Source organism: Mchenga conophoros, linkage group LG15, assembly GCF_057382185.1.
Source record: "Mchenga conophoros isolate Kocher_MC1m ecotype Shallow Benthic linkage group LG15, M_conophoros_male_GT1.1, whole genome shotgun sequence".
In the NCBI taxonomy this organism is placed as follows: Eukaryota; Metazoa; Chordata; class Actinopteri; order Cichliformes; family Cichlidae; genus Mchenga; species Mchenga conophoros.
In genome coordinates, this window is record NC_140540.1 from 8818185 (window position 1) to 8843437 (window position 25253).

At 38.2% G+C, this 25253-nt stretch overlaps 2 protein-coding genes across 4 annotated transcripts in view; both read right to left on the reverse strand.

Moving 5' to 3' along the window:
• Positions 1-1687: 1687 nt before the first annotated feature.
• LOC146557704 (scavenger receptor cysteine-rich domain-containing protein DMBT1-like) lies at positions 1688-14214 on the reverse strand. Of its 2 annotated transcripts, none has more exons than XM_085247825.1 (17): positions 14091-14214; positions 12987-13064; positions 12645-12671; positions 12227-12538; positions 10540-10830; positions 10114-10428; positions 9743-10033; positions 8155-8469; positions 7643-7942; positions 6831-7130; positions 5516-5830; positions 4643-4951; positions 4255-4548; positions 3832-4167; positions 3633-3740; positions 2586-2670; positions 1688-2463 (listed from the first exon to the last, which is right to left on the reverse strand). In XM_085247825.1, exons 2-17 carry the CDS (start codon positions 13036-13038, stop codon positions 2316-2318), a joined length of 3798 nt encoding a protein of 1265 aa, XP_085103951.1. In that variant the 5' UTR covers positions 13039-13064; positions 14091-14214; the 3' UTR covers positions 1688-2315. The 2 variants fall into 2 exon arrangements, with proteins under 2 accessions (XP_085103951.1, XP_085103950.1); XM_085247824.1 differs by lacking the exon at positions 14091-14214 and adding an exon at positions 13180-13336.
• Positions 14215-22148: 7934 nt separating this feature from the next.
• The window catches only part of LOC146557705 (scavenger receptor cysteine-rich domain-containing protein DMBT1-like), a 57692-nt gene continuing 54587 nt past the window's right edge, over positions 22149-25253 (reverse strand). For both annotated transcript variants that reach the window (XM_085247822.1, XM_085247821.1), the window contains 3 exons: positions 24346-24660; positions 22927-23235; positions 22149-22826 (listed from right to left, as the gene is read on the reverse strand). In XM_085247822.1, coding sequence (XP_085103948.1) covers positions 22819-22826; positions 22927-23235; positions 24346-24660 — 632 coding nt within the window. In that variant the 3' untranslated portion in view covers positions 22149-22818. The remainder of the gene's footprint in view (positions 22827-22926; positions 23236-24345; positions 24661-25253) is intronic.

The following is a 25253-nucleotide window of genomic DNA, read 5'->3' on the forward strand; positions in this document are numbered from 1 at the left end:
GGTAACTATTGTACCTTTTACACAACTGCGTAAGTTGTGTTACAGACAAATTTTGGCTTGTAAAGTAAAAGCACTAAATAACAGACAAAAAGTTGCCAGGATTTCATTTAGCCCTGTATGCATGCTCACCTTGGTTGTCACTAGGACACTTGTGAGTTTACCCAAAACAATTGTTAATCAACTAGAAAACTATACACACATATGAAGCCTTTGACTTCATATACTTACTCATCCATGTCTTTACGGACCTTGCTTTGTGCACTGGTGTGCAGTCATGTTGGAACAGGAAGAGGCCATCCACAAACTATTTCCTCAAAGTTGGGAGGATTACACAGTCCCAAAATGTCTTGGTTTGCTGAAGCATTAGGAGTTCCTTTCACTGGAACTAAGGAGCCAACCAACTCGACCAACAACCCCACTCAACAAAACTTACACTCGGCACAATTTGACAAGTACCATTCTCCTGGGAAGTGTCAAACCCAGACTCGTCCATTGGTTTGCCAGACGTAGAAGTGTCCCTCCAGAGAACACATCTCCACTGCTCTAGAGTTCAACGGTGACCTGCTTTAAACCACTGCAACCGACGCTTTGCATTTCACTTGGTGATATGTAGCGTGGGTGCAGCTCGACCATGGAAACCCACGCCATGGGACTTTCTAAGCAATGTTCTTGATCTAATCTCAAGGCCACATGAACTTTGGAGGTCTGTAGTGATTGACTCTGCAGAAAAATGGGGACCTCTGTGCACTTCAGCATCCACTGACCCCACTCTCTGATTTTATATGGCCTAATTTAATTGCTGTAATCACTTCCACTTTGTTATAATACCACTAGCAGTTGAATGGAATATTTAGTAGTGAGGAAATTCCATGAATGGACTTGTTGCACCGACCTCATTCACACCCATTCTTTCACAAATCTTTGTAGAAGCAATGTGCATTCCTAGGTGCTTGATTTTATTCACCTCTGGCCATGGAAGTGTTTGAAACACCTGAATTCAATGATTTGGACAGGTGACTGAATACTTGGCAGTACAGTGTGTACGTAGACACTAAAGCTGGTGGGCCTAAATGTCACACCAGGAGGTTCTTTAACACAAGGGGGAGCAAGCGAATCAGAACCCAGGGCACAGACTCAGCAGGTCCAATCAGTAAAGGTTTATTCCCAGAGAAGGAAAACAGGAATAAACACCATTAAAAAAATTGCAAAATAAAAAAAATGTTCCTTAAAAACTAAAATCCAAAATGTCTTGATGCATGCTCAATCCTCCAGGTAAGTAAATCCCAGTAAATACTGAGGCATTTTCAGTGGGAGAAACATTTCGTCACTTATCAAACTGACTTCTTCAGACTTCTCCATTTGACACTTTAAATTTTGTTAATCTAAATATATTGTACTTTATGTAGCTTATTTAATCTACAAATGTATTTTGACCAAAGGTCTACTGAGATATTTTTAAATTACAATGAGAATTTTACACAAAAGTTATGTACAACCTAAATATTTATATTTAATGAAATGTGTAAGTTATATATTTTTCCAGTATCGACTAATGATATGCTATTGATATAGTCAGTTTTGATACTCTTTGATACTTGAAGGACCTCTATAACGTATATATTTAATCTGTGATTATGATAATTAAATTATGATGTGCAAATGGACCATGTATAACAAATGACCCATGTTGTATATGAAGTACATATTTATTCTTATACCAGAAAAGATTAAGAAGAAAAAGCAACTCATCATGAAATATAGTCAGTGTTAAAGTCAAACAAGATATTCATAATAGGCATCTTCGTAAAAGTCCTTGAACCTTGAAGTGTGAGAATCACTCAGTGCAGACAAAAATTACCAAATAAAAACACGTGAAAAAGACTTTTGCATGAAAGAGGAATACTCTGACAGGATAAGCATACATGTTATTTTAAACAAATCATTTAAAGTTCTCTTAAAAGACTGGAAACAGCTCAGGTTTAATGAAACAAAGTCTGAAGATTTATGAATTATTTGTTGAAAAAAGAATTTAAAAAACCGACAATCCTTAAACAGTCCTAAAGAGCAACTTCACACAGAATGAAAGTGTTTATTTTGCTGATCTGAAATAGTTTGGTAGTCACTTTGCTGTTGCGTTGAAAACTATGGTTCAGAGTAGGTCATTGCAACATCACTATGGATGTGGTTTAGATGTCAAAAAAGAAATGAAACTTTTTGCAAATATTTCACTAAAGTTCTGCTTTTTAGCCTACTGTTATACTCCTCTTTATATTTACTAAAACCACATTACTGAGGTTATGTTTTCATACATGTTATCATGAAACAACAAGAGGTTCAAGCTCATAACACACTTTTCCAGCCAGGTCTTCGGGTGCTCTCTCAGCATTGCTATCAGTATCTGCATCAGTTTTACTCTGTTCTGGGCCGGGAGTGCATGGCTCATACAGTTGGTTATTCCTCTCTCTGAAGGAGAGAACAAAGAGCACAAAATTGGCAATTATAATCATATCATATATTTTTTAAACTTTCTTAAATTCAAAATATTTGTGCATGTTTGAAATGCATGTTTCATTTTTTCCCCTTACCTTTCATCAAGGGCTACAGTGGTTTTGTCCTCCATTTCTTGTTTTATTGCTGCTCCAAATCTGTTACTAAACTGAACAATGACTTCTGAAAATGGAGCAAACATCACCATAACGTTAGCAGTCCTTTTTTTTAAACATTGGAGTGAACCAATGAACTGATTCAAGGTGCTGCTGAGGATCAACACTGACATTATAAAGAAATAAAGTTGATAACAGTGTAATCAGTTGCTCAGTTACACCTCAAGAAGACAGTGAGCAACAATGCACTGGTTATGAGATTCTGTTGTTTCAGTGTAAATTCACTCTCAGGAGTTATGCATATCACACCAACTGGTCTGGAAAGTACGGTAAATATAAATATCTCTAACAAATGATGAAGGTGAGACAGCCAACATATTGCCACTTACAGTCATGTGAAAAAGAAAGTGCACCTTCTTTTAGTTCAAAGGTTTTACTTGTCAAGACATAATGGAAATAATCCAGTCTTTATCAGATCTTAAAATGATCTAACTACAACCTCAGCTAAACTACAAAATATGTCATGTTAAGCCATGTCGATATTTAAATCACAAAAAGTAAGCTGTGTGTGTATTGTGTCTTTTCAGTGTTTCACTTTGCGTACTCTTCTCACAGTTTTCTGCCTTAAAGATGTGATTGAGAAAAGTGAAGGTATTGTTGATATTATAACTTTTTATGAGTTATTAATCCCAAAGGTACAATTTAGTGAATTTTCTGAAATAAAGTTGAAAAGGTTTAGTAGTAAAGTAGTTCCTTAACCAGTTTGATGTGACTGAGCACTGCTCAATTGAAAGATTTCAGTGGGTTTACCAGAGAATAATGCTGGTGTTTATAAAATCAAAACAAGGACTCCAAAGTTGCTTTAAAATACCTAAATAATAATGAGTACATTCATCTCTACAAGTGCCACCTCATACGTTATGCATAGTAGATTTATCCATTGATAACATCAAAATAGTTTAGAGCACTTTCAAAGACAATATGTATCATAAAAAAGAGGATAATGGAGTTATAAAAACTGTTTCTTACCAGAAACCCCCCACTTCCTTCTCCAGACCAGGAAAATAATAACCACGAGGAGTAGCAAAACTACTAGCACACCCACAACAGCTGCGACAACTGAAGAAGATGAGCTTGCTGTAAGAATAAAAAGAGTTAGACACAACAATAACCATATAAATACTATATAAAGTAATATATATTTATTGTTTTCAATTTCAGATCTTACAGGTAACGGAGATATAAAGGTTCCTTGAAGGAGCAGAAGAGAAGGACATTGCAGAGATGTTAACGCTGTAGTGACACGTGTACGATCCTTGGTCTTTAAAATCTACTGAAGGGAGCTCAAAAGTGGCCAGGTATAAGACTGAGTAGCCAAATGCTGACATTGTTTCAGTATTGTTCGTGTTTAAATTTGTCAAACTGAAGAAACCTCTAGAGTAAATGGAATGAATAGAACAAGTGACGGAGAAGGTGCTGCCTCGGGTGACTGATACTTTTTCGGGACTGTAGACCACCATTGCATGGGGGGACACCAGGGAGATGCTGGGTTTTTCCAGTTTAACTGCAAACAATATAAATATATAAATATATATTAGAAAAAGTCAAATTTCCAACAAGTATACAAAAACTGTGCATGATATTCACTGACCTACAACAGAGAGGTCAGCAGGAATTCCTTGAGGATAGTAGATGATTTGATTGGCCATTTTCTTTTGATATTCACAGTAGTATGAACCCTTCTGACTAAAGTCCACTTTAGGGAAGACAAAGGTTGCAGAAGCTTGATCTGAGAATTTCTCCATTTGAAATGACCCTTGGGTTTTTTTCAGGAGAAATGTACCGCCCATGTGTTCTGTTACTAGCGTGCAGGTAATTTCAACTTTGTCACCCCAGTTTACCTCTACCCCAGGGTTGATCGTGATTTCAGGCTTCTGCAGAGCACCTAAAAGAGAAAATTAATGTTGTGTAACTGCCAACACGGTATTCTTACAAGCAATGAGATCATTTGTTAGTTCAAAATGAGCTATGTCTCTTACCTAAGCAGATAACACTGGCATCTTCACCATGCCCACAGTTATTTTGTCCAAAACCAGGATGTGAACAGTGTGAAAGTGCAGACTCTTGGCCTGAGCATTCCACATTATCCAGCCATATAGGGCCACTGCCTCTACCAAAATGGGCACTTGCAGGTGCTGAAACGGCATGACCGCAACCAAGCTGTCTGCATACTACATCGGCATCGCTCATTTCCCAATCGTCATCACACACAGTTCCCCACTGTCCTTTATAGAAGACCTCCACTCTGCCGGAGCATTCACCTGAGCCACCCACCAACTGGACTTGTGCTGCATAACAGAGCAGAAAGAGTGAATACAAGTGCAAAGGAAAGTCCTTAAAATAATATTTTTGTATTAATACATGAATCATATAGCTCATATACAGACTTTTGCAACTAATAACAAAATACTGACGTATAATATTACTTATATTATATAGTTTATTAGTTTATTAGTCACTTTAACATTTTAATATGTTTTACATTTTGCTTTTTAATCTATAGAGTAAGATAAGCAGTGCTGTTCATTTAACGGGTTTCAAAATAACTGTAATCACATTACATTTCCCAGTAACGCGGTAATGTAACACATTACTTGGTCAAATCCGGTAATTACATTAGCTACAATTATGTCATTAGCATGTGGTTTCCCAGTTCAAACAGCCTGTTTCTCATCACCTCTAGTTTAAAACACCAAGATGGTGACTACGAAAAAAGAGTAATCTCAAGGCTCCATAATAGGACTTCACAAACCAGTTGGTGACACTTGGAGCTACATTCATCTTTTATACTGTCTTTGATGTTAGGAAAAAATATCTGAGAATTTTGAACACACAATGATAAAAGTCTTTACCTGCACAGAGAACACCAGCATCATGTTCATGCCCGCAGGTTGCTCTTGTAAAACCTTTGACTGAGCATTGCTGAAGAGATGTCACATTATCAAAGCATGAAGAGCTAGCCTCCACCACTGGTCCACTGCCTGGGCCGTGAAAAGCAGCACCAGGAGCATTCATGGCACGTCCACACTCCAGCGTCTCGCAAACTGCTTGAGCTTTACTTAGAGTCCAGTCCGTGTCACACACTGTGTGCCACTGCTCGCCATGACGTACCTCCACTCTTCCAGAGCACTCATCGTTACTGTTAGCCACCCGGATAGCCAAGCTTCCTGTGAAGTCAAGTAAACCAAAGATGTAGCCACAGGTGTGGAAGAATAATCAACAAAATAACTGTGATGTGTTTAGGTATATTGTACAGTCTTGATGCATGCTCAATCATCCAGCTAAGTAAATCCCAAAAGGTTTATTCTGTTCATCTGGACGTAACGTTTTCAGAGGGAGAAACATTTCGTTACTCATCCAAGTGACTTCTTCAGTCTCAGCTGACTGCAGGTTTCCCCAGTCTTATAAACAGTACATTGCATAATAACTGAAACCAGCACAACTGAATGAACAATGAGCTGCGAGGTCAATTCTTTGATAATTAAAATGCAAATTGTCATGACCGTTGATCAACAACCACTGATCAAATATTAATGATCAAGGAATGGACCTCATCATGTTCTGTTTATAAGGCTGAGGAGACCTGCAGTCTGCTGAGACTGAAGAAGTCACTTGGATGAGTGACGAAATGTTTCTCCCACTGAAAACGCTACGTGCAAATGAACAGAATCAGCCTTTTGGGATATATTGTACATTATTTAAATTCAGAAGAGCTGCCGACATTACATTCTGGCATTTTTTGTACAAATCTAATTCCTAAAAAGTTGGGACACTGTTTAAAATCTAAGTGAAAACAGAATTCAGTAAGAAAATATTTTATTCACAATAGAACCATGGAAAAAAAAAATCTAATATTTCAACTGACAAAATGTAAGAAAAATATTTGCTATATTTCCAACTGCTCAAAGCGTTCCCAGATATAAACATCATCTTGCATGGAAACACATGTTGCCTTAAAACTTATATGCAGCATTTTGATTCTTTCCAGATTTGTAAGCTGCTAATTTCATAGTCATCAATGCTTTTCCAGAAGAATGTCAAATTTTGGTGTTTTCTAGGTTCTATTGTGAATCAACCATGGATTTATAAGATTCTCACATTACTGAATTCTGTTTTTATTGACATTTCACATAGTTTCACAGCCTTTATTGTATGCTTTTCTCTTACCTGTGCAGAAAACACCAGCCAATACAGTGTTGTTGCAAGTCCTGTCTGGATATGGTCTTTGTGGACACTGAGTCAATGTAGACTCTCTTCCATTGCATTCAATTTGATCATTCCAGGTCTGTCCTGTACCAGGGCCAAGCTGAAGAAGCTTATGGGGCCTCCCACAATCCAACTGTTTGCACACCACTGTTGCATCATTCATGTCCCAGGATTCAGCACACACAGTCCCCCACTGGTTTTGATCAAAATATTCTACTCTTCCATCGCAACGAGTGGATCCACCATTTAATCTCACGTTACCTGAAAATCATTGTTTTCAAATTAATGTACGTGAAATCCAACTTAGGGGCCAGGTCAGAAACAGAAACACTAAATCCTGTTTACATTGTCTTAGCCTTTGTTAAGTTTCAGTGTCTGTGCGTCTGAATTCATGATACTTACACCTGCTGTTTGAAGAGGAGGTTAATCATCTGAACAGATGAGATAACTATGTATTTCATTGTTGCTTTACAAAGTTGCAGGCTAATTATTTTGTGTGCTTATACATCTGTGTGTACGTTGGCTTGCCTGATCCTAGTGACCTTCTTAGAGTACATGCTCAGGCATAGCTCACATGTCTGAACATAGCGACCATGTTTTTGGTATTGGTACCAGATGCATCAACACATGGGTTTCAACTATGAAAAAATATCTGTCTGGTTGTTTGCATCAGCACATTAATTGGAACCACTTATATTTAATATTTTTTAAGAAGGCTATCATTGATTCACTTACATTTTGAAACTCTAATTTAATTTGACATAAAGTCTTACCTGAGCATACCACAGAGGCTTCTTCAACACGGTTCGTGGCAGATCTGCTATAGTCTCTAAATGAGCACTGTGTGAGAGAGGTCTCTCTACCATTACAATGGATCTCGTACCCTCTCAGATCTCCACCTTGACCAAATGACCCTGACATCTTGACAGGATCTCCACAATTCATCTCTCTGCACACCACTGTAGCTTCATTCCTCCCCCAGTTGACATTAAGTGCTGGTGACCAGTGTTCACCATAGTGGACCTCCACCCTTCCTGAGCACATGTCAGTCCCATTGATTAGTCGAATGGTAGCTACAAAGCAAAGAGGAGAAAATCAGCAATGAGCTGGTGTTCATATGAAAGAAAAAGTGAATTCATTGAAATCCATGTGATATTCTTATTAGTGTTGTAGAAATAACTACAGTATAATTTATAATAAAATGCTAATCAGAAAAAACAAAACAAAGTAACATCTAAAAGTAAAAAGAAGGCATTGTATGAAATGAAACATCAATAGTTTGTACCTGAACAAATCACTCCTGCATCTTCACCATGACCACAGTTATTTTCTCCAAAGGAGGAACGTCTGCAGTGCACAAGTGACGTCTCGTTACCTAGACAGTTGACATCATCAAGCCAGATCAATCCTTGGCCTTCACCAAAGAAGGCACTGGATTTGGCAGTCTGAGGTGTTCCACAGTCCATGGCTCTGCACACCACCTCAGCATCTCTGAAGTCCCATTCATCATCACACACTGTTCCCCACTGGCCGTCATGCAGAATCTCCACTCGGCCAGAGCATCGGTCAGTGCCGTTCACAAGCCTTAGTGGTGGTTGACCTGAGGGCACACATTAAGGCATTACCAATAAATATTACAAACTTTCAAATTGATTCTATTAAGCTACATGCAGTTACATGCATATTGTAAAAAACAGACTCATTATTCATTTTGAATAATGAGGGACCCTCTTATGTTAAAGACCTCATAGTACAATACCCGCCCAATAAAGCACTTCTCCCTCAGACTACTGGCTTATTTGTGATTTCCAGGATATTTAAAAGTAGAATGGGAGGCAGAGTCTTCAGCTTTCTGCCCCCTTTCTCCTGTGGAACCAGCTCCCAGTTTGGATTCAAGAGACAGACACCCTATCTGTTTTTAAGATTGGACTAAAAGCTTTCCTATTTTGTTAAAAGTTATAGTTACGGCTAGATCAGGTAAGCCTAAATGCTCTTTAGTTATGTTGCAGTAGACCTGGGCTGCTGGAAGTTGCCCATAATGCATTGACCATTTCTTCTTCACTCACTTCTTTTCACTCTAGATGTGTCTATAGAGACAGACAAACTTGTATGATAGGATCTGAACTTTTTTCTCTTTGAGAGCAAGTGACTCCAAAGGGTAGTGGTTTATATGTTTTGCTAAAAAGCAAATATTCCTGGTTTGGGCATGGGAGGAGACATGGCACATGTTCTGACCACAGTGTGGTCCCATGTAGGCAGCCCACTGTAGGTTTGCTGAGTGTCCACACATGAACCCCAAGGGTTATATTAGCTAGGATAGTGTTGTAGGATAGTTTAATGTGTTCTGCTGACTTAATAACTGTTCCAGACCTCTAGCATTAAAGTCAGCACAACAACTGTGTGCTAGGAGCTTCATGGCATGAACTTCCATCGCTGAGCAATTCCTGAAACTTTGATGTAACGTGGATGTGGCCCAGGTGGATACAAAGTATAACTTTGGATGGATACAAAGTATAACTTTGTATCCATCCAAAGTTATACTTTGTATCCACCTGGGCCACGTCCACATTTATACTGTTCCCTACTATTCTTATTCACTCAATATTTTCTTATAATACAAATGACCTTTGCCTTTATAAATTACTAAATGCATAACTAGAAACCATTATGTTATCTTTAACTTGTCAGTGTCTACCACTGGGTTGGTAGATTTATTATTTCTGATGAGCCTCGAACCTTTAATTTAATTTACTGGTAAACAATTAGTAAAAAAAAGATAATGGACAAAAGCTATTCTTCTTAAATAATCAAACATGACGCTTGCTATCCTTGGAAAATGGTGGCACAATTTATCTGTATCTTTAGTCTCTTACCTGCACATGCGAGAGAAACACCTGCACATGATCCCATGTGTTCTTGCAGTTGACATTGGCTGATAGTGCTCACATTACCAGTGCATGTACTTCTGAACCCTCGCAGTGAGCTGTCACCAAAAAAGAAGTTGTTTTGGGATTTTATTGGCACTCCACAGTTGAGCTCCTTACACACAACTGTAGCTTCTTTAAGGCTCCAGTTATTATTACAAAGTTTCCCCCATCGGCCGTCATGGAAAACTTCCAGTCTGCCAGAACAACCATCAGTCCCATTTATCAATCTGACTGTTTCTGCAAAGCAAAATTTGGTGTTGTTAAGAATTTCTTTAAAACTCAGTTTTGAGCAACAAACAGAATAGAGCCTGTGTTACCTGAGCACACGAGACCAGCATCTTCATTGTGGTCACAGTCATGTTCACCAAAACCTCTGTGAGGACATTGAGCAAGGGACTTCTCATGACCAGTGCACTCAATATCATCCAACCAAACCTGATCCTGGCCTCTCCCGAAGTAAGCCTTGTACTTGACTGCGAGAGCATTGCCACAGTTCATCTCTCGACATGCCACAGTTGCTTCTTGCATCCCCCATCTGTCATCACAGACTGTTCCCCATTGTGAATTATAGTAGATTTCCACTCTACCAGAGCAGCGATTAGTCCCATTCACAAGCCGAATGGGTTGACTGTCTGTTGGGTTAAAAAAAATGTTGAGGGTAAGTTTATTCAGCAAGGGGACAGTCTAACAGTGTCAGTTTACAACAAATTAGTGATAGTTTTGTGGGCACAAGTGTGACTTACTTCCACAGACAACAGTAGCATCTTCACAACTTTCATTGACTTTTAGAACTGAGCACTGTGAGACAGAGGTCTCATTTCCAGAGCAGATGGTTTTGACTGCGGTGAGGTCACGTGCTTCTCCAAAATAGGGTGTTTCGGTCTGAGGGAGAGGATCACCGCAGCCGCCCTCTCGGCACACCACCTGAGCTGCTTCTTTGCCCCAGTCACTGCAAACTTTTTTCCACTGACCTTCATGGTAGACTTCCGCTCTGCCATTACAACGAGTGGTTCCATTTGTAAACCGCACATTTTCTGTAAATGATGTTAATAAAAAAAAATGTAATAACGAATATCTCTTAAATATAAAACTAAGAGGTAAGTTGGTGTTAAATAATATGATGGATGGATGGATGGATGGATGGAAGTTTTTTTGTTAAGTTAGCTTGCTAATTTTAAAGCCTTCTTGGCCAGGAGCTGGTTGGTTAAGGCCAGAATCAAAACTGGAGTCAGCTATCACCATCAGACAGGTTTATCTTGTTTGTTTAAGCTGATTTGCTTAGTAATCAGTGATCAGTAATAGGTATACGTGTACTTCCCAGTAAGCCAAATTGTTAATTTACCTGTTTTCATTTGACACTTTCACTAGACATTAAGGGCAAAAATAAATGTTTGTAATAAAGATTAGAAATATTTATTTTGTGTATATTAATGTATATGTTATTATTAGTACTATTATTATTATTATTATATATCATTATAGTCTTGTGTATATGAATGCATATATTGTACATGTTACATTGCACACTGTAAAATATGCTTTAAATGTAGGCCTTCACAACCTTTAAATCTTTATAGCAAGTATCAACACATAATAAATCTATTAAATATCAAATTCCTGGTGTGAACTACTTCAGTAGTCCAAAAAATTGGAGGAAAACATTATTACCTCTTTAGTTGGACATGGCAAGAACAAAAGACTAAAAATGGATGTTTGTGATTGTGTGATAAAATCTGTACTCATATTTTGTGCAAATAAATGAATCTTCTCTATAATATACACAGATAGCTGTCTGTATTTCAATACCAAACACATGAACACATGATTGCATGTTACAATTTATACAGGGTTATGATGGTTTCTACAGCAATATGTAAAATTCAGTTTTATCAGTTATATTTTTGTTTCACAGAAATATAATCACAGAGGAACTTAAAACAGGAGATACTATAATGCCGCAGACTAACATAAGTGCTGTGTTAGCTGTTTTTTTAGTTGTGCAGTATTTCTCAATTTCAACTACAGTTCCACATTTCATGGAGAGGGACATTTGGGGGTTTTGCTGAGCTGACACCTTGCTCATATGAAGGAATTCTACGTGACTGCAGTCAGTGGTAATGATAATGGTTAGTACAGTGCTTGCTTAGCTTAGCAGAAAAATCAGAGAATAGTGGAAACAGCCAGATTGTCCGAGAATGACAAAATCCACCTTCTCAACTAGTGTAACATTTCATGTGTTGCTTGTTTCATCTTTAAAAAAATCATATGTAAACATGTTGAATTCATCAAAACGATATTATTTTTGAAGCTAAAGTAAAGTTCTTAATACATGTGTATAAGGAAAAACAAATACACAAACATCTTCTTTGAGAAAATGCTATTTGATAAAGTTAAACCTCACATCTGAAGTCAAACATTATTTAGGCTTACCTGAACAGACCACTCCTGCATCTTCACTATGGCCACAGTTATTTTGCCCAAAAGGTCTGTGTTGACACTTAAGGATGGAAGACTCATGGCCAACACACTGTACATCATCCAACCAGATCTCATCTTTTCCTTGTCCAAAGAAAGCACCTTTTTTGGCCTCCATAGCTGCCCCACAGCTTAGCTCTCGACACACCACCTCAGCATTGGCCATGCTCCACTGATCATCACAGACAGTTCCCCAACTGTCTTGGTAGAAGATCTCCACTCTACCAGAGCAACGCGAAGGTCCGACCAGCCTCATTTTCTCACATTCTGGATATGAGAAAAACAAAACCACAAAGGATGCACAATGTGTCGCCTTGGCCATAAAGCCATTACAATTATTATTTTTTTTAATATTTGTGTGTTACTTACTGACCAGTAAACTGTAGAAAACTCAAGAGGCCTGCAGCAGAAATAGCAAAATGATGTGATTAAGCCTGACAGGCCTGATATGTAAATCTAGATATATCCTTCAGTTAACAGCCTATACTGCAGTCATAGCTATAATATGTGAAATATATTATAAATATGGAACAGTCGGGGATATTTTCTAATTGATCCAGTAAAGCATATTTAACACGTTCAGTCATCCAGGAGTATTTCAGTGCAGACACTAAAACTCCCATTGGTCACTTATGATGTTAACAAGCAATCAAACTATGTCCACTCAAGAAAAAACACAAGAAGTCAGACTGAGAAAAAACCTCCAGTAACTTACCAAGAGACAAGTAAAAAACAAAATGTCGTTTTTCATCCGAAATGAGGATCATATTTGGTCTTCAGTGTTGATCAAATGCTGTAAAATATTTTTGTAAAATTAAAACAGTGGCTTTACGTCTCCTCCTGTGTTTAGAAAAGCTTTTTAAAGCCCTTTTGTTTTTATCCAGAAGGTGATCATATAGTCCTCTTACCTTTTAAATTCACAATGTCTAGAACACTGTTAAAATGAAATCAAAATTTAAACGAACTTGCTCATGTTTGAAATACCCTAAGGATAAAAGCCCCATGAACATATCCAGTAATTGTTATGAATCAAAAGGGACCACCTGGACTTGGACTGCAAACTGGATCCATGTTGACATTTTGATCAATCATTAAAGGGGAGATGATGAGAGGGGATTTTGTTTTTTACACAATGCCTACATTACTATTTAAAAAAAAAACAGGTGTGAAATTGAGCAGAAAGAGAAACAACAATTTAACATTATGCTCGAAAAGAATTATAACAGTAAGAATTATTTTTGCACGCAACATAGATAATTGGGAAATAGAGATCACAGGGACGATTTTTGTGAAATATCGATTGGTGAACTTGACCACTGACCACCCTCTTTACCTGCCTCCTCCCACCTCTGGTTATCATTCACAGCAGTGCTTTCATCTTTCATTTGTACATGTTGCAACAATCCTTTTATTTAATTCCACTAAGCAGGATGAACTCATGTGCATACAACCTTTTTTTTTAATAAAACAAAATAAAAAATTCTACATCACAGATTCTCTTAGGAAGCCTCAAGACAAAAGCTGATTTCAGATATTTGACTTGAATACACAGCTTAATTATAGTTGTTTTCAGTATCACAATAACTTTTACACATGTTAGTGGAATTTCAATTTTCATATATATCATATATTAATGCTGATTTGGCACTTTGTGCTTACAGTGTGATATTCTGAACCTGGATTATTGTGCAGGATATCTCTATTCTCCTCTCTGTACATCGAACACAGCATAAGAAAGAAGTATTTTGTTATGTTAGATGAACCAAACTTTAAACTTTAAATAAGCTATTTGAATATATTTTGCAAATAATGTTCTTACCTTTAAAATAGATTATTGTAGGTTTTGTTCATCAGTATAATGAAGAATAACTCTGGTTTGAGATACCAGATCTCAACTTGCTGAAGTTTGTTCCTTCACTAAACTGTTCAGACCCAGTTCTTGTCCTGTATTTTATTATTCAAGGCGTTCTCATCTGGGATTGGGTATGCAAAGCACTTCCTGTTGTGAAACTCTGAGTCTCAGTCAGTCTTATAAATCTGTTCTTCTTTTGTTGTAAATACTAAAAGCATATATTACTTTAGTTAGTCAGATTAATAAGAAATTGATGACTAATCATTGCTTTAAAATGACCTTTCGATAAAATGTTTTGTTGTTTTCTAAGAACGCTGTGTTCATTCTTTACTTGCTATTTCCTAATTAATTTGTCCATTCAGCATTTAAGTTGATTTTGGCTGATTTTGTTATCTGTAGTCACACAGAGCAATTTCCGTCACATTATCTTAACTTCCTCTTTTTCCAGCCTATGTTTCTCAATGTATTCCTTACTTTTCCTTCATATTTACTTTCCTGAAAGAAAACAACATTTTAACAAGGAAAATGTCAAATATTGAGAAGAAAGTTAATGGTTTGTTTCCAGTGGGTTGCCATTTACATACTTTTGTTCAAAGAAGAGGGGATCCTACAAAAAAATGGCCCTATCTGCTTTTTTGAGACGTGAGCAACTATTGAGCAATAAGAGGAGATGAGTAGTTGTCCCATTCTTGTCTGATAGGATTATAGCTGCTCGACAATCATGAGTCATCTTTATAGTTTTCATTTCATGGTGTGTTTCAAATGTTTTCAGGTAGTGAAAGGTAGTTCAGCATGTGGACTCTTCTGCAGTGAAGCAATGCTGTTGTAATAGTTGCAGCGTGCCGTTTAGCAGTGTTTCACTGGCATACAGTGGGGCAAAAAAGTATTTAGTCAGCCACCGATTGTGCAAGTTCCCCCACCTAAAGTGATGACAGAGGTCAGTCATTTGCACCAGAGGTACACTTCAACTGTGAGAGACAGAATGTGAAAAAAAAAATCCATGAATCCACATGGTAGGATTTGTAAAGAATTTATTCGTAAATCAGGGTGGAAAATAAGTATTTGGTCAATAACAAAAATACAACTCAATACTTTGTAACATAACCTTTGTTGGCAATAACAGAGGTCAAACGTTTACTATAGGTCTCTACCAGGTTTGCACACACAGTAGCTGGTATTTTGGCCCATTCCTCCATGCAGATCTTCTCGAGAGCAGTGATGTTTTGGGGCTGTCGCCGAGCAACACGGACTTTCAACTCCCGCCACAGATTTTCTATGGGGTTGAGGTCTGGAGACTGGCTAGGCCACTCCAGGACTTTCAAATGCTTCTTACGGAGCCACTCCTTTGTTGCCCAGGCGGTGTGTTTTGGATCATTGTCATGTTGGAAGACCCAGCCTCGTTTCATCTTCAAAGTTCTCACTGATGGAAGGAGGTTTTGGCTCAAAATCTCACGATACATGGCCCCATTCATTCTGTCCTTAACACGGATCAGTCGTCCTGTCCCCTTGGCAGAAAAACAGCCCCATAGCATGATGTTTCCACCCCCATGCTTCACAGTAGGTATGGTGTTCTTGGGATGCAACTCAGTATTCTTCTTCCTCCAAACACGACGAGTTGAGTTTATACCAAAAAGTTCTACTTTGGTTTCATCTGACCACATGACATTCTCCCAATCCTCTGCTGTATCATCCATGTGCTCTCTGGCAAACTTCAGACGGGCCTGGACATGCACTGGCTTCAGCAGCGGAACACGTCTGGCACTGCGGGATTTGATTCCCTGCCGTTGTAGTGTGTTACTGATGGTGACCTTTGTTACTTTGGTCCCAGCTCTCTGCAGGTCATTCACCAGGTCCCCCCGTGTGGTTCTGGGATCTTTGCTCACCGTTCTCATGATCATTTTGACCCCACGGGATGAGATCTTGCGTGGAGCCCCAGATCGAGGGAGAATATCAGTGGTCTTGTATGTCTTCCATTTTCTGATGATTGCTCCCACAGTTGATTTTTTCACACCAAGCTGCTTGCCTATTGTAGATTCACTCTTCCCAGTCTGGTGCAGGTCTACAATACTTTTCCTGGTGTCCTTCGAAAGCTCTTTGGTCTTGGCCATGGCGGAGTTTGGAGTCTGACTGTTTGAGGCTGTGGACAGGTGTCTTTTATACAGATGATGAGTTCAAACAGGTGCCATTCATACAGGTAACGAGTGGGGGACAGAAAAGCTTCTTACAGAAGACGTTACAGGTCTGTGAGAGCCAGAGATTTTCCTTGTTTGAGGTGACCAAATACTTATTTTCCACCCTAATTTACGAATAAATTCTTTACAAATCCTACCATGTGAATTCATGGATTTCTTTTTCACATTCTGTCTCTCACAGTTGAAGTGTACCTCTGGTGCAAATTACTGACCTCTGTCATCATTTTAAGTGGGGGAACTTGCACAATCGGTGGCTGACTAAATACTTTTTTGCCCCACTGTATGCAAGGCCTTACCTGAAAAAGACATTGTCTAGGTGGGAGCATATGTTGCTCTAAAACCTAGTGTTTACTTTTCACTGCACGGATGGTGAGTTTCCATTGCAAGCTGCCAATTCCATAGGCTCTAATGCAACCTGTACCATCAGGGATGCGGGCTTTTGAACTAAATGTTCATAACAAGCTGGATGGTCCCTCTGTTCTTTAGTCTGGAGGACGTGTTGTCCATGTTTTCCAAAAATAATTTAAAATTTTGATTCCTTTGACCAAAGACCAATATTCCACTTTGTCTTAGTCTATTTTAATTGAGCTTTGACCAAGATAAGACTGTTCATAGATGACTTCTTCTTAGCATGGCAGTGCTTTAACCTGCACTTGTGGATGCTACAGTGAGCTTTTCCACACTGACTTATTTTTGTATATCCTATGATATACTGTGAATCAATTTTTGTCAGACAGAAAAATCCAATGTGGTTAGCAAAGGTTATCATTGTCCCCTCACAGCAATAAACTTATGGGTTTGAATCTTGAAGTTTGCATGTTCCTTTGTGTCCTCTCTACAGGTACTCTGGTCTTCTCCCACAGTTCAAAGACATGCATGTTAAGTTAACTGTTAATTGTAAATTGACTATAGGTGTGTTTGTGAGAATGGTTTTCTGTCTCTCTTAATTAGTTTTGCAACAGACTGGTGATAGCTAAGAAAATGGGTGGATGACTGGCCAAATATTACAGCTTTGTTTGGTTTGTGGTTGTGCTTAGACTTGTGGCCAAAGTCTATGCTTATGTTTTCACATATTGCATAAAATGAAATCACATAGTAGGTTTATTACTTTAAAATTCATGTGTGTATTTCTATAACACTCTCCATTCATTTCTTTATACTTCAAAACTAGAGTTTAGCATCTTCAGTCGGATGTGTGGGAATAAAGTGATAGAAAAAAATAGATACATTTGTTTGTCTATTCAGTTTTATATTATTTGTTACAAAGTCTTATTGCCTCAGACTTGGTAACACATAAAACAGTCCTCAGAGGGAAGTACTTGGTTCATCTGTTAAAAGCTTGCATGCAGTGAAAATGTCCTTATAGGGACTGTTTGAAGAAAAAAAAAAGGGTTGTAGCCAGCACAACCAGAGGCTGTGAATAACGTGAAAGTACTAACTGGCCCAATGAATTGAACTGAGTCTTGGCAATCTTCTATTTCCAAACTTTGTCAATGGCCGAATTTGAAACTAGTGTTAGAGAATACTGGAGTTTGAAAGGACAGCAGGTTAAACACATATTGACATTTGGGTAAATTATTACAGGATCTGAGGTTCTCTGATAGGAAATTACATCACAAAGCTACCTGAAAAAGAAGACACTGTGTGCAGTCTGATAAACAGGCTGGTCATGTCACAAACAAGATAATAGTCTAATAAGTAGAAATGCGTGTATATACCAGAGTTATAATTAGAACAGCAATTGCAGCGCTAGGAGTACTTTTATCTTGTTATTGGCTTGGATTTGTGTTAATATTAGACTGTTGTAAGGACCTTGCACTTCCTTAAGACAAATACTTTGAAGACCTTAAATTATGTATTAAAGGCAATACTGTACATTTAGCAACTATTTTAAACTTTCAAATGCTCACTCTACTTCAGCTTGAATTGTTCTAACATTTTTGGCAAGTCCAATAGCGGCCACTGCAGTTTCCCCACAGAAAATAAAGTCAGATACACTTACCAATCACTATGTTAGCTACACCAGTTCAACTGCTGGTCAATCCAAATATCTAATCAGCCTTTGACATGGCTGCATCTTAGTGCATTTTAGGGAAAGAGACATGCCTCCCAAAGTTCAAACCAAGCACCAGAATGTGGAAGAAAGGGGATTTAAATGACTTTGAACATGGTTGTTGGTGCCGGACAGGATGGTCTAACTATTTCGGAAACTGCTGATCTACTGGGATTGTAACAAAACCCTACTGTGGTATAGGGAAAATATGTGGTATAGGGAAAATATGTGGTATAGGGAAAAGGAGAAAATCACTGCATAGATCCATCCTGCTTGTATAAACGGTTCAGACTGGTGCTAGTAGTATAATGGTATATGGGAACTTTGGCACACTTTAGGACCTTTAGCATCGGTTGTGCAGCTTTCAAACATCAAAGAATACCTGAGTGTAACTGCTAACGATTCCCTTATGACCTCAGTGTACCCATCTTCTGATGACTGGTTTCAGTAATGTAATGTAATCAAGCATCTTTGCGATGTGGTTGGGGGCAAGTTCAAACTACAGCACTTCTGTTCGATTAGGCTATTATACAATATCACATTTTAAGTAGTGATGGGCAAATGAAGCTTTCTGAAGCATTGAAGCTTGTATTGAAAAGGGGTTAATTATTAAACGGTTTTCAACAGTCCTCTTTGGTGGCATCTGGTGGCCAAAAACATGAAGAGCATCTTAATTCTACAAATTAAACTGCTTCATTATGAATTCCCACTCAAGAGCTCAGTTGACAGCTTCTGTTTAATACCATGTGACAGTTATTCAATTCAATTCAATTCAATTCAATTCAATTTTATTTATATAGCACCAAATCACAACAAAAGTCGCCTCAAGGTGCTTCATAGATACAGAGAAAAACCCAACAATCATATGACCCCCTATGAGCAAGCACTTTGGCAACAGTGGGAAGGAAAAACTCCCTTTTAACAGGAAGAAACCTCCGGCGGAACCAGGCTCAGGGAGGAGCGGGGCCATCTGCTGCAACCGGTTGGGGTGAGAGAAGGAAGACAGGATAAAAGACATGCTGTGGAAGAGATACAGAGGTTAATAACAGATATGATTCAATGCAGAGAGGTCTATTAACTCATAGTGAGTGAGAAAGTGCATGCATCATGGGAATCCCCCGGCAGCCTACGTCTATTGCAGCATAACTAAGGGAGGATCCAGGGTCACCTGGTCCAGCCCTAACTATATGCTTTAGCAAAAAGGAAAGTTTTAAGCCTAATCTTAAAAGTAGAGATAGTGTCTGTCTCCTGAATCCAAACTGGAAGCTGGTTCCACAGAAGAGGGGCCTGAAAACTGAAGGCTCTCCCTCCCATTCTACTTTTAAATACTCTAGGAACAACAAGTAGTTCTGCAGTGCGAGAGCGAAGTGCTCTAATAGGGTGATATGGTACTACAAGGTCATTAAGATAAGATGGGGCCTGATTATTTAAGACCTTGTATGTGAGGAGCAAGATTTTGAATTCAATTCTGGATTTAACAGGAAGCCAATGAAGGGAAGCCAAAACAGGAGAAATATGCTCTCTCTTTCTAGTCCCTGTCAGTACTCTTGCTGCAGCATTTTGGATTAGCTGAAGGCTTTTCAGTGAGTGTTTTGGACATCCTGATAATAATGATTTGCAGTAGTCCAGCCTGTAAGTAATAAATGCATGAGTATCACACAGTTATGTGAAATACTGGGCTACCATTGTGGTGCTGTATTATTTTGGAGTGAAAAAAATGTTGTCTATTTGTTTATTCATCAAATTTATCATTTGTCATTGTGTTCTCCCTTTGTTTCTGACTCCTTGACATTTGTAAACAGTTAAATAAAAAATAATTCTAAATGTATATTTACACTCTTAGAATAGGTTGGGCGTAATGCTTGTGCTATGAGGTACCTGCCTCATTGTGATTATGTAAAAACCAGTGTGTGTCGTACCTTGGTTTGCTATTTCTTACACCAAAACACCACAAATCCCGCAAACAATCACTTCCTTATCCGTGCTCGCATTCTCGCCAGTCCGGACTTCGTAAGTTCACACTGGAGTCTGGACGCAGCGCGATTATTCGAATGGCAGTGTACTTGATGACATCTTCTCGCCGGGGTTTTTTACTGTCATCCCCTCTTAATTTAATTGTGATTAATAAATGCAATGGACATTACACATGATATAAAAAAAAATACACGTGATGCAGTAGATTTCTTTAAGGAAGAAAAAACATAATTTTAAAAAAGTATCTTAAACACTGACAAAATTCGCTTTTACGCATCATCTGCTTCATAACGTCTAATAAGCTTCATAGTTAAGCACAAGCACTACGTGACAGAAACACAAGCTTAATTTCTCTTAATAAAAATAGTATACATGTAATGCCTGAATAAAAACAAACCGGTAAGATGTTAGAATACTTATTTTTATTTTAGTACACACTCAAAACTTAAAACAGACAGCTGGGATTCACGTGACTCTGACCAGATGAACCAAATGTGGGTTTTTTGGGTGGGGGGTTGAGACACCTGAGCGTCAGCTTCAAATGGACAATCACTGATTTTATGATTCTAAAACAAATAGGAACACACTTTCATTCCATTAAAAAATGGAAAAATAGATTTTTCTCCTCTACTCTTTTCAATTGAGTAAACTTTAATCCATCTTGGAATAAGGTTGTAGAGTTATCTACAATAAAAACTATGTATCTATTCACTGCTGTTAGCTTTGGTATCACACCGTGTTACTTGAAATGTCAGTTAAAAGATATATTGTTCTAAACCTGGCTTCAGTTCTCCCCACAGAAGCATATTTCTGAACCCCATGATTGTAGCAGCTATTACTGAAATATGGTCACCCAGACCTGACCTATAGGGCACACTGCTGGCTAACCGTGATATGGTTGCACTTCATCACTGAACTAAAGTGGAATTTACAGATATCTGTACTTTACATGAGTAGTTATTATTCTGACAACTTTCTACTTTTACTCTCTACATTTTTAAATTAATATCTGTACTTTCTACTTCTTTCCTCTTCAATACAGGTTCGTTACTCTTGGTTAGTGGGCCGGTCCGGAAGAAGTGCACGTGTGCCTAAGTTGTGGCCTTGGTACCATATAACATTTGATAAGCATTACAGAACAGGAGTGACCATAAAGGAAGCAATGTTTGTTTTGTTCTTTTTTAACTGTCAGGTAATTTCTAATGCAACATTTGAAATTACATGCAAGCAGCAGAAATGAGCTTCCTCCAAAGGATGGCTGGGCTCTCCCTCAGAGATTCAGGGACAGGGACACAGTACAATGAATATTCTGATACTGGATGACTGGTTTTCTTTGTTTTCGAGAAAGCATCCCCCTTAATATGCTGTTCTATTTTGTTAGCTGCATGAACAGAAGATGCATCTGGTTTATTATAAATAATAAAAAGTGCCTCAATTTTGTCCACTTGCCTCAGAGACACAGTGCATCCTGCTGAAATAATCTCCATGAGTACTGTGTCATCTCATGGAGTACATACACACACATGATGTGTGTGTATGTACACACACATGCATTGAAAAAACAGTCATGAAAAATAAAGTACACTCTCTTTCCATTTGAAGGCTCAACCTCAGCTGAACACGACATATTACACTGTGTGCCGTTTATTTAACAAAAGCTAACCCAAACAGCAGAAGCAGCCTCCAAGTTTATTCTTACTGCTTCCATAGGAATTAAGAGTGTGAGAGGCAGCCAGATGTTAATCAGTCAATCAAATGCACTTTATTGGCTGATCATCAGCAAGAAAATCAGGAAGGACAACCATATGTAATTCAATTACATTTTATTTTTATAATGCCAGATCACAAAAGTCACCCTAAGGTCTATAATAAATGGCTTATATTGCAGCGATATAGAGGGTCCTAACTGAAAAAGAACAGAAGGACTTTTTGGAGATGCTAACACTGTAGAGAGAGATCTGCTCTCCTTGGTGTCATATTCTATTGTACAGAACTCACAGGTATGAAATGAACAGAGGCAAGTGAAGGTGCTGCCTCAAGTGACTGATATTGTGTCAACTTTAGATCACCATTGTACTAGGTGACACCAGGGAGATGCTGGGCCTTTCCAGTAAGGCAAAAAAGTTGTTTATCATGGTATGTATATCAGAAATAGTTAAATTTATCAACAATTATACAAAACTGAGCAAACAAAGCACAAAGTTACTGATCTATAGTCAATATAGTATATAGTACTTATAGTACTTATATCGACTTATAGTCAATATAAGTCAGAAGCATTTCCATGAGGATTTCCATTTCCATTTTCTTTTGATATTCACAGCAGTATGACCTAATATCTACTTTAGGGAAGATGAAGATTTGTGATCTGAGAATTTATGGGAGAAATATCAAACACATGTGTTCTCTTATTATAATGTAGATAATTTCATTTCCGTCACTCCAGTTTACCTCTGGAGCAGGGTTCATTGTGATTTCAGGCTTCTGTAGAGCAACAGAAACAGAAATTAAATGTTTGTTATGTATTAACCAAATGGCAAGCAGTGAGCTAATTTGTCAGTTCAAAATGAGCTATGCCTCTTACCTAAGCAGATAACACTGGCATCTTCATTATGCTCACAGTTATTTTGTCCAAAACCAGGATGTGAACAGTGTGAAAGTGCAGACTCTTGGCCTGAGCATGCTACGTTATCCAGCCATATAGGGCCAGTGCCTCTACCAAAATGAGCACTTTCAGGTGCTGAAATGGCATGACCGCATCCAAGCTGTCTGCATACCACATCAGCATCTCTCATTTCCCAAAAGTCATCACACACAGTTCCCCACTGTCCTTTATAGAAGACCTCCACTCTGCCGGAGCATTCACCTGAGCCACCCACCAACCGGACTTGTTCTGCATAACAGAGCAGAAAGAGTGAATACAAATTCAAAGGGACATCTTTAAAACAAACATCTACATGTAGTTCTCAAAAGACATCTGTGCTGTACATGTGCGCACAATATATTGTACAATATTTTCACATTAATATGTAGATCATATAGCTTAGATGCAGCTAACAGACTCTTTCGATTTTCAACGAATAACAATTACTTACGTGTAATATTACTTGGATATTATATAGCATTTAGTCACTTTTATTTAAAATGAAACATTAAATGTGTATACTACTCAGGTATATAGTATGTAAGATAAGAAACTAATGAACTACATTAGGGTAGCTGTGAAGGAAGAAATGCCAACCCTGGCTTTTACAAAACATACCTGTAAGCACCTCTACAGCTTACATATACCAATTTATAACAAATTATACCAAGCAGCTCTTGGTTTTACCTACTTCCTTAACTTACAAGCATGAAAGTGCTGTAGACTTTTTTTTATCTGTTCAGGATAATGTAAAAAACATTGTATTTTCAAAAAATAACAAACTAAGCATTTATTTGCATTGTGCAAATGAAATCACAATTTTTCATGCCTCAGTTTTTGTGGAATCAAATACTGATGAATTTCCTCTATATTGTGTATTGTCTCATACGTTAAAACAAAACATCAAATTAGTTTCAGGTTCTTAAAAATGAACCTACATGCTTTTTAACAGCCACCAGAAAGTGACATCTGTGGTTTGCAAAATGCCTCCTATCCTACCAAAGTTTGAGGGAAAATGAGTTCTAACTTGATGCCTATGAAAACTTTCATTCTGAATTCATGGTATCAGTCATTCAGGTATACTGGTAAAAACATTTGCCTTACAGGTGAAATATTCCCAGTTTGCGAGTGGTACGCATAACAAACTCAGCAAAACAAGGTCACAAGTTAGTGTAACCCAGCGCTGGGGGTATCAAAGCACCAAGACGGTGATGGTGAAAACACTTATCTCAAAGCTCCATAACAGAACATCAGGGCAGCGGTTGATGAAAGTTAGGGTTACCCTCATCATTCATAATGTCTATGACCTTAAGAAAAAATGTGCCAGAATTTTTAACATATAATAATAAAAGTCTTTACCTGCACAGAAAACACCAGCATCATGTTCATGCCCGCAGGTTGCTCTTGTAAAACCTTTGCCCGAGCATTGCTGAATAGAAGTCACAGTCTCAAAGCATGAAGAGCTAGCCTCCACCACTGGTCCACTGCCTGGGCCGTAAAAAGCAGCACCAGGAGCATTCATGGAACGTCCACACTCCAGAGTCTCGCACACCACTCCAGCTTTACTTAGAGTCCAGTCCGTGTCACACACTGTGTGCCACTGGGAATCATGACGAACTTCCACTCTTCCAGAGCACTTATGAGTACCGTTAACCAACTGGACAGTCAAGCTTCCTGTGAAGGCAAATAAAGAGCACATGCAACCACAGGATATGGAAGAATACAACATAAATACAAGAACTGTGATGTATTTAGTAGAGATGGACCGATCTGATATTGCGTATCGGATATCGGAGAAAAATAAAAAATGTAATCCGATCCATTAAATATCACGAAAGCACCTCACAAAACTTGCAACACGCCGTAACTCGCCTCAGAACGTTAGCACGTCGGAGCAGTATGCATCACGTGATAGAGCGGCTCTTAGTGATGTGCGATACCACTGATTTCCTTTCCGATCCGATACCAAGTACTTTTCAGGGTGGTATCAACGATACTGATCCGATACCGATACTTTATACAAAAAAACATATTTTATTTATTGTATCTCAAATTATAGCGTCATAATGATTACAGGACATCAGATTACTTGTTCTTATCACTTAATAATGCAGAGTTCATCACATAGAAATAAAAAAAACTGAAGTTGTGCGCTAGTGTATGAATGTGACAGTGAATGAATAGTGGTATTGTAAAGCGCTTTGGGTGCCTTGAAAAGCGCTATATAAATCCAATCCATTATTATTATTATTATTATTTGAATACCT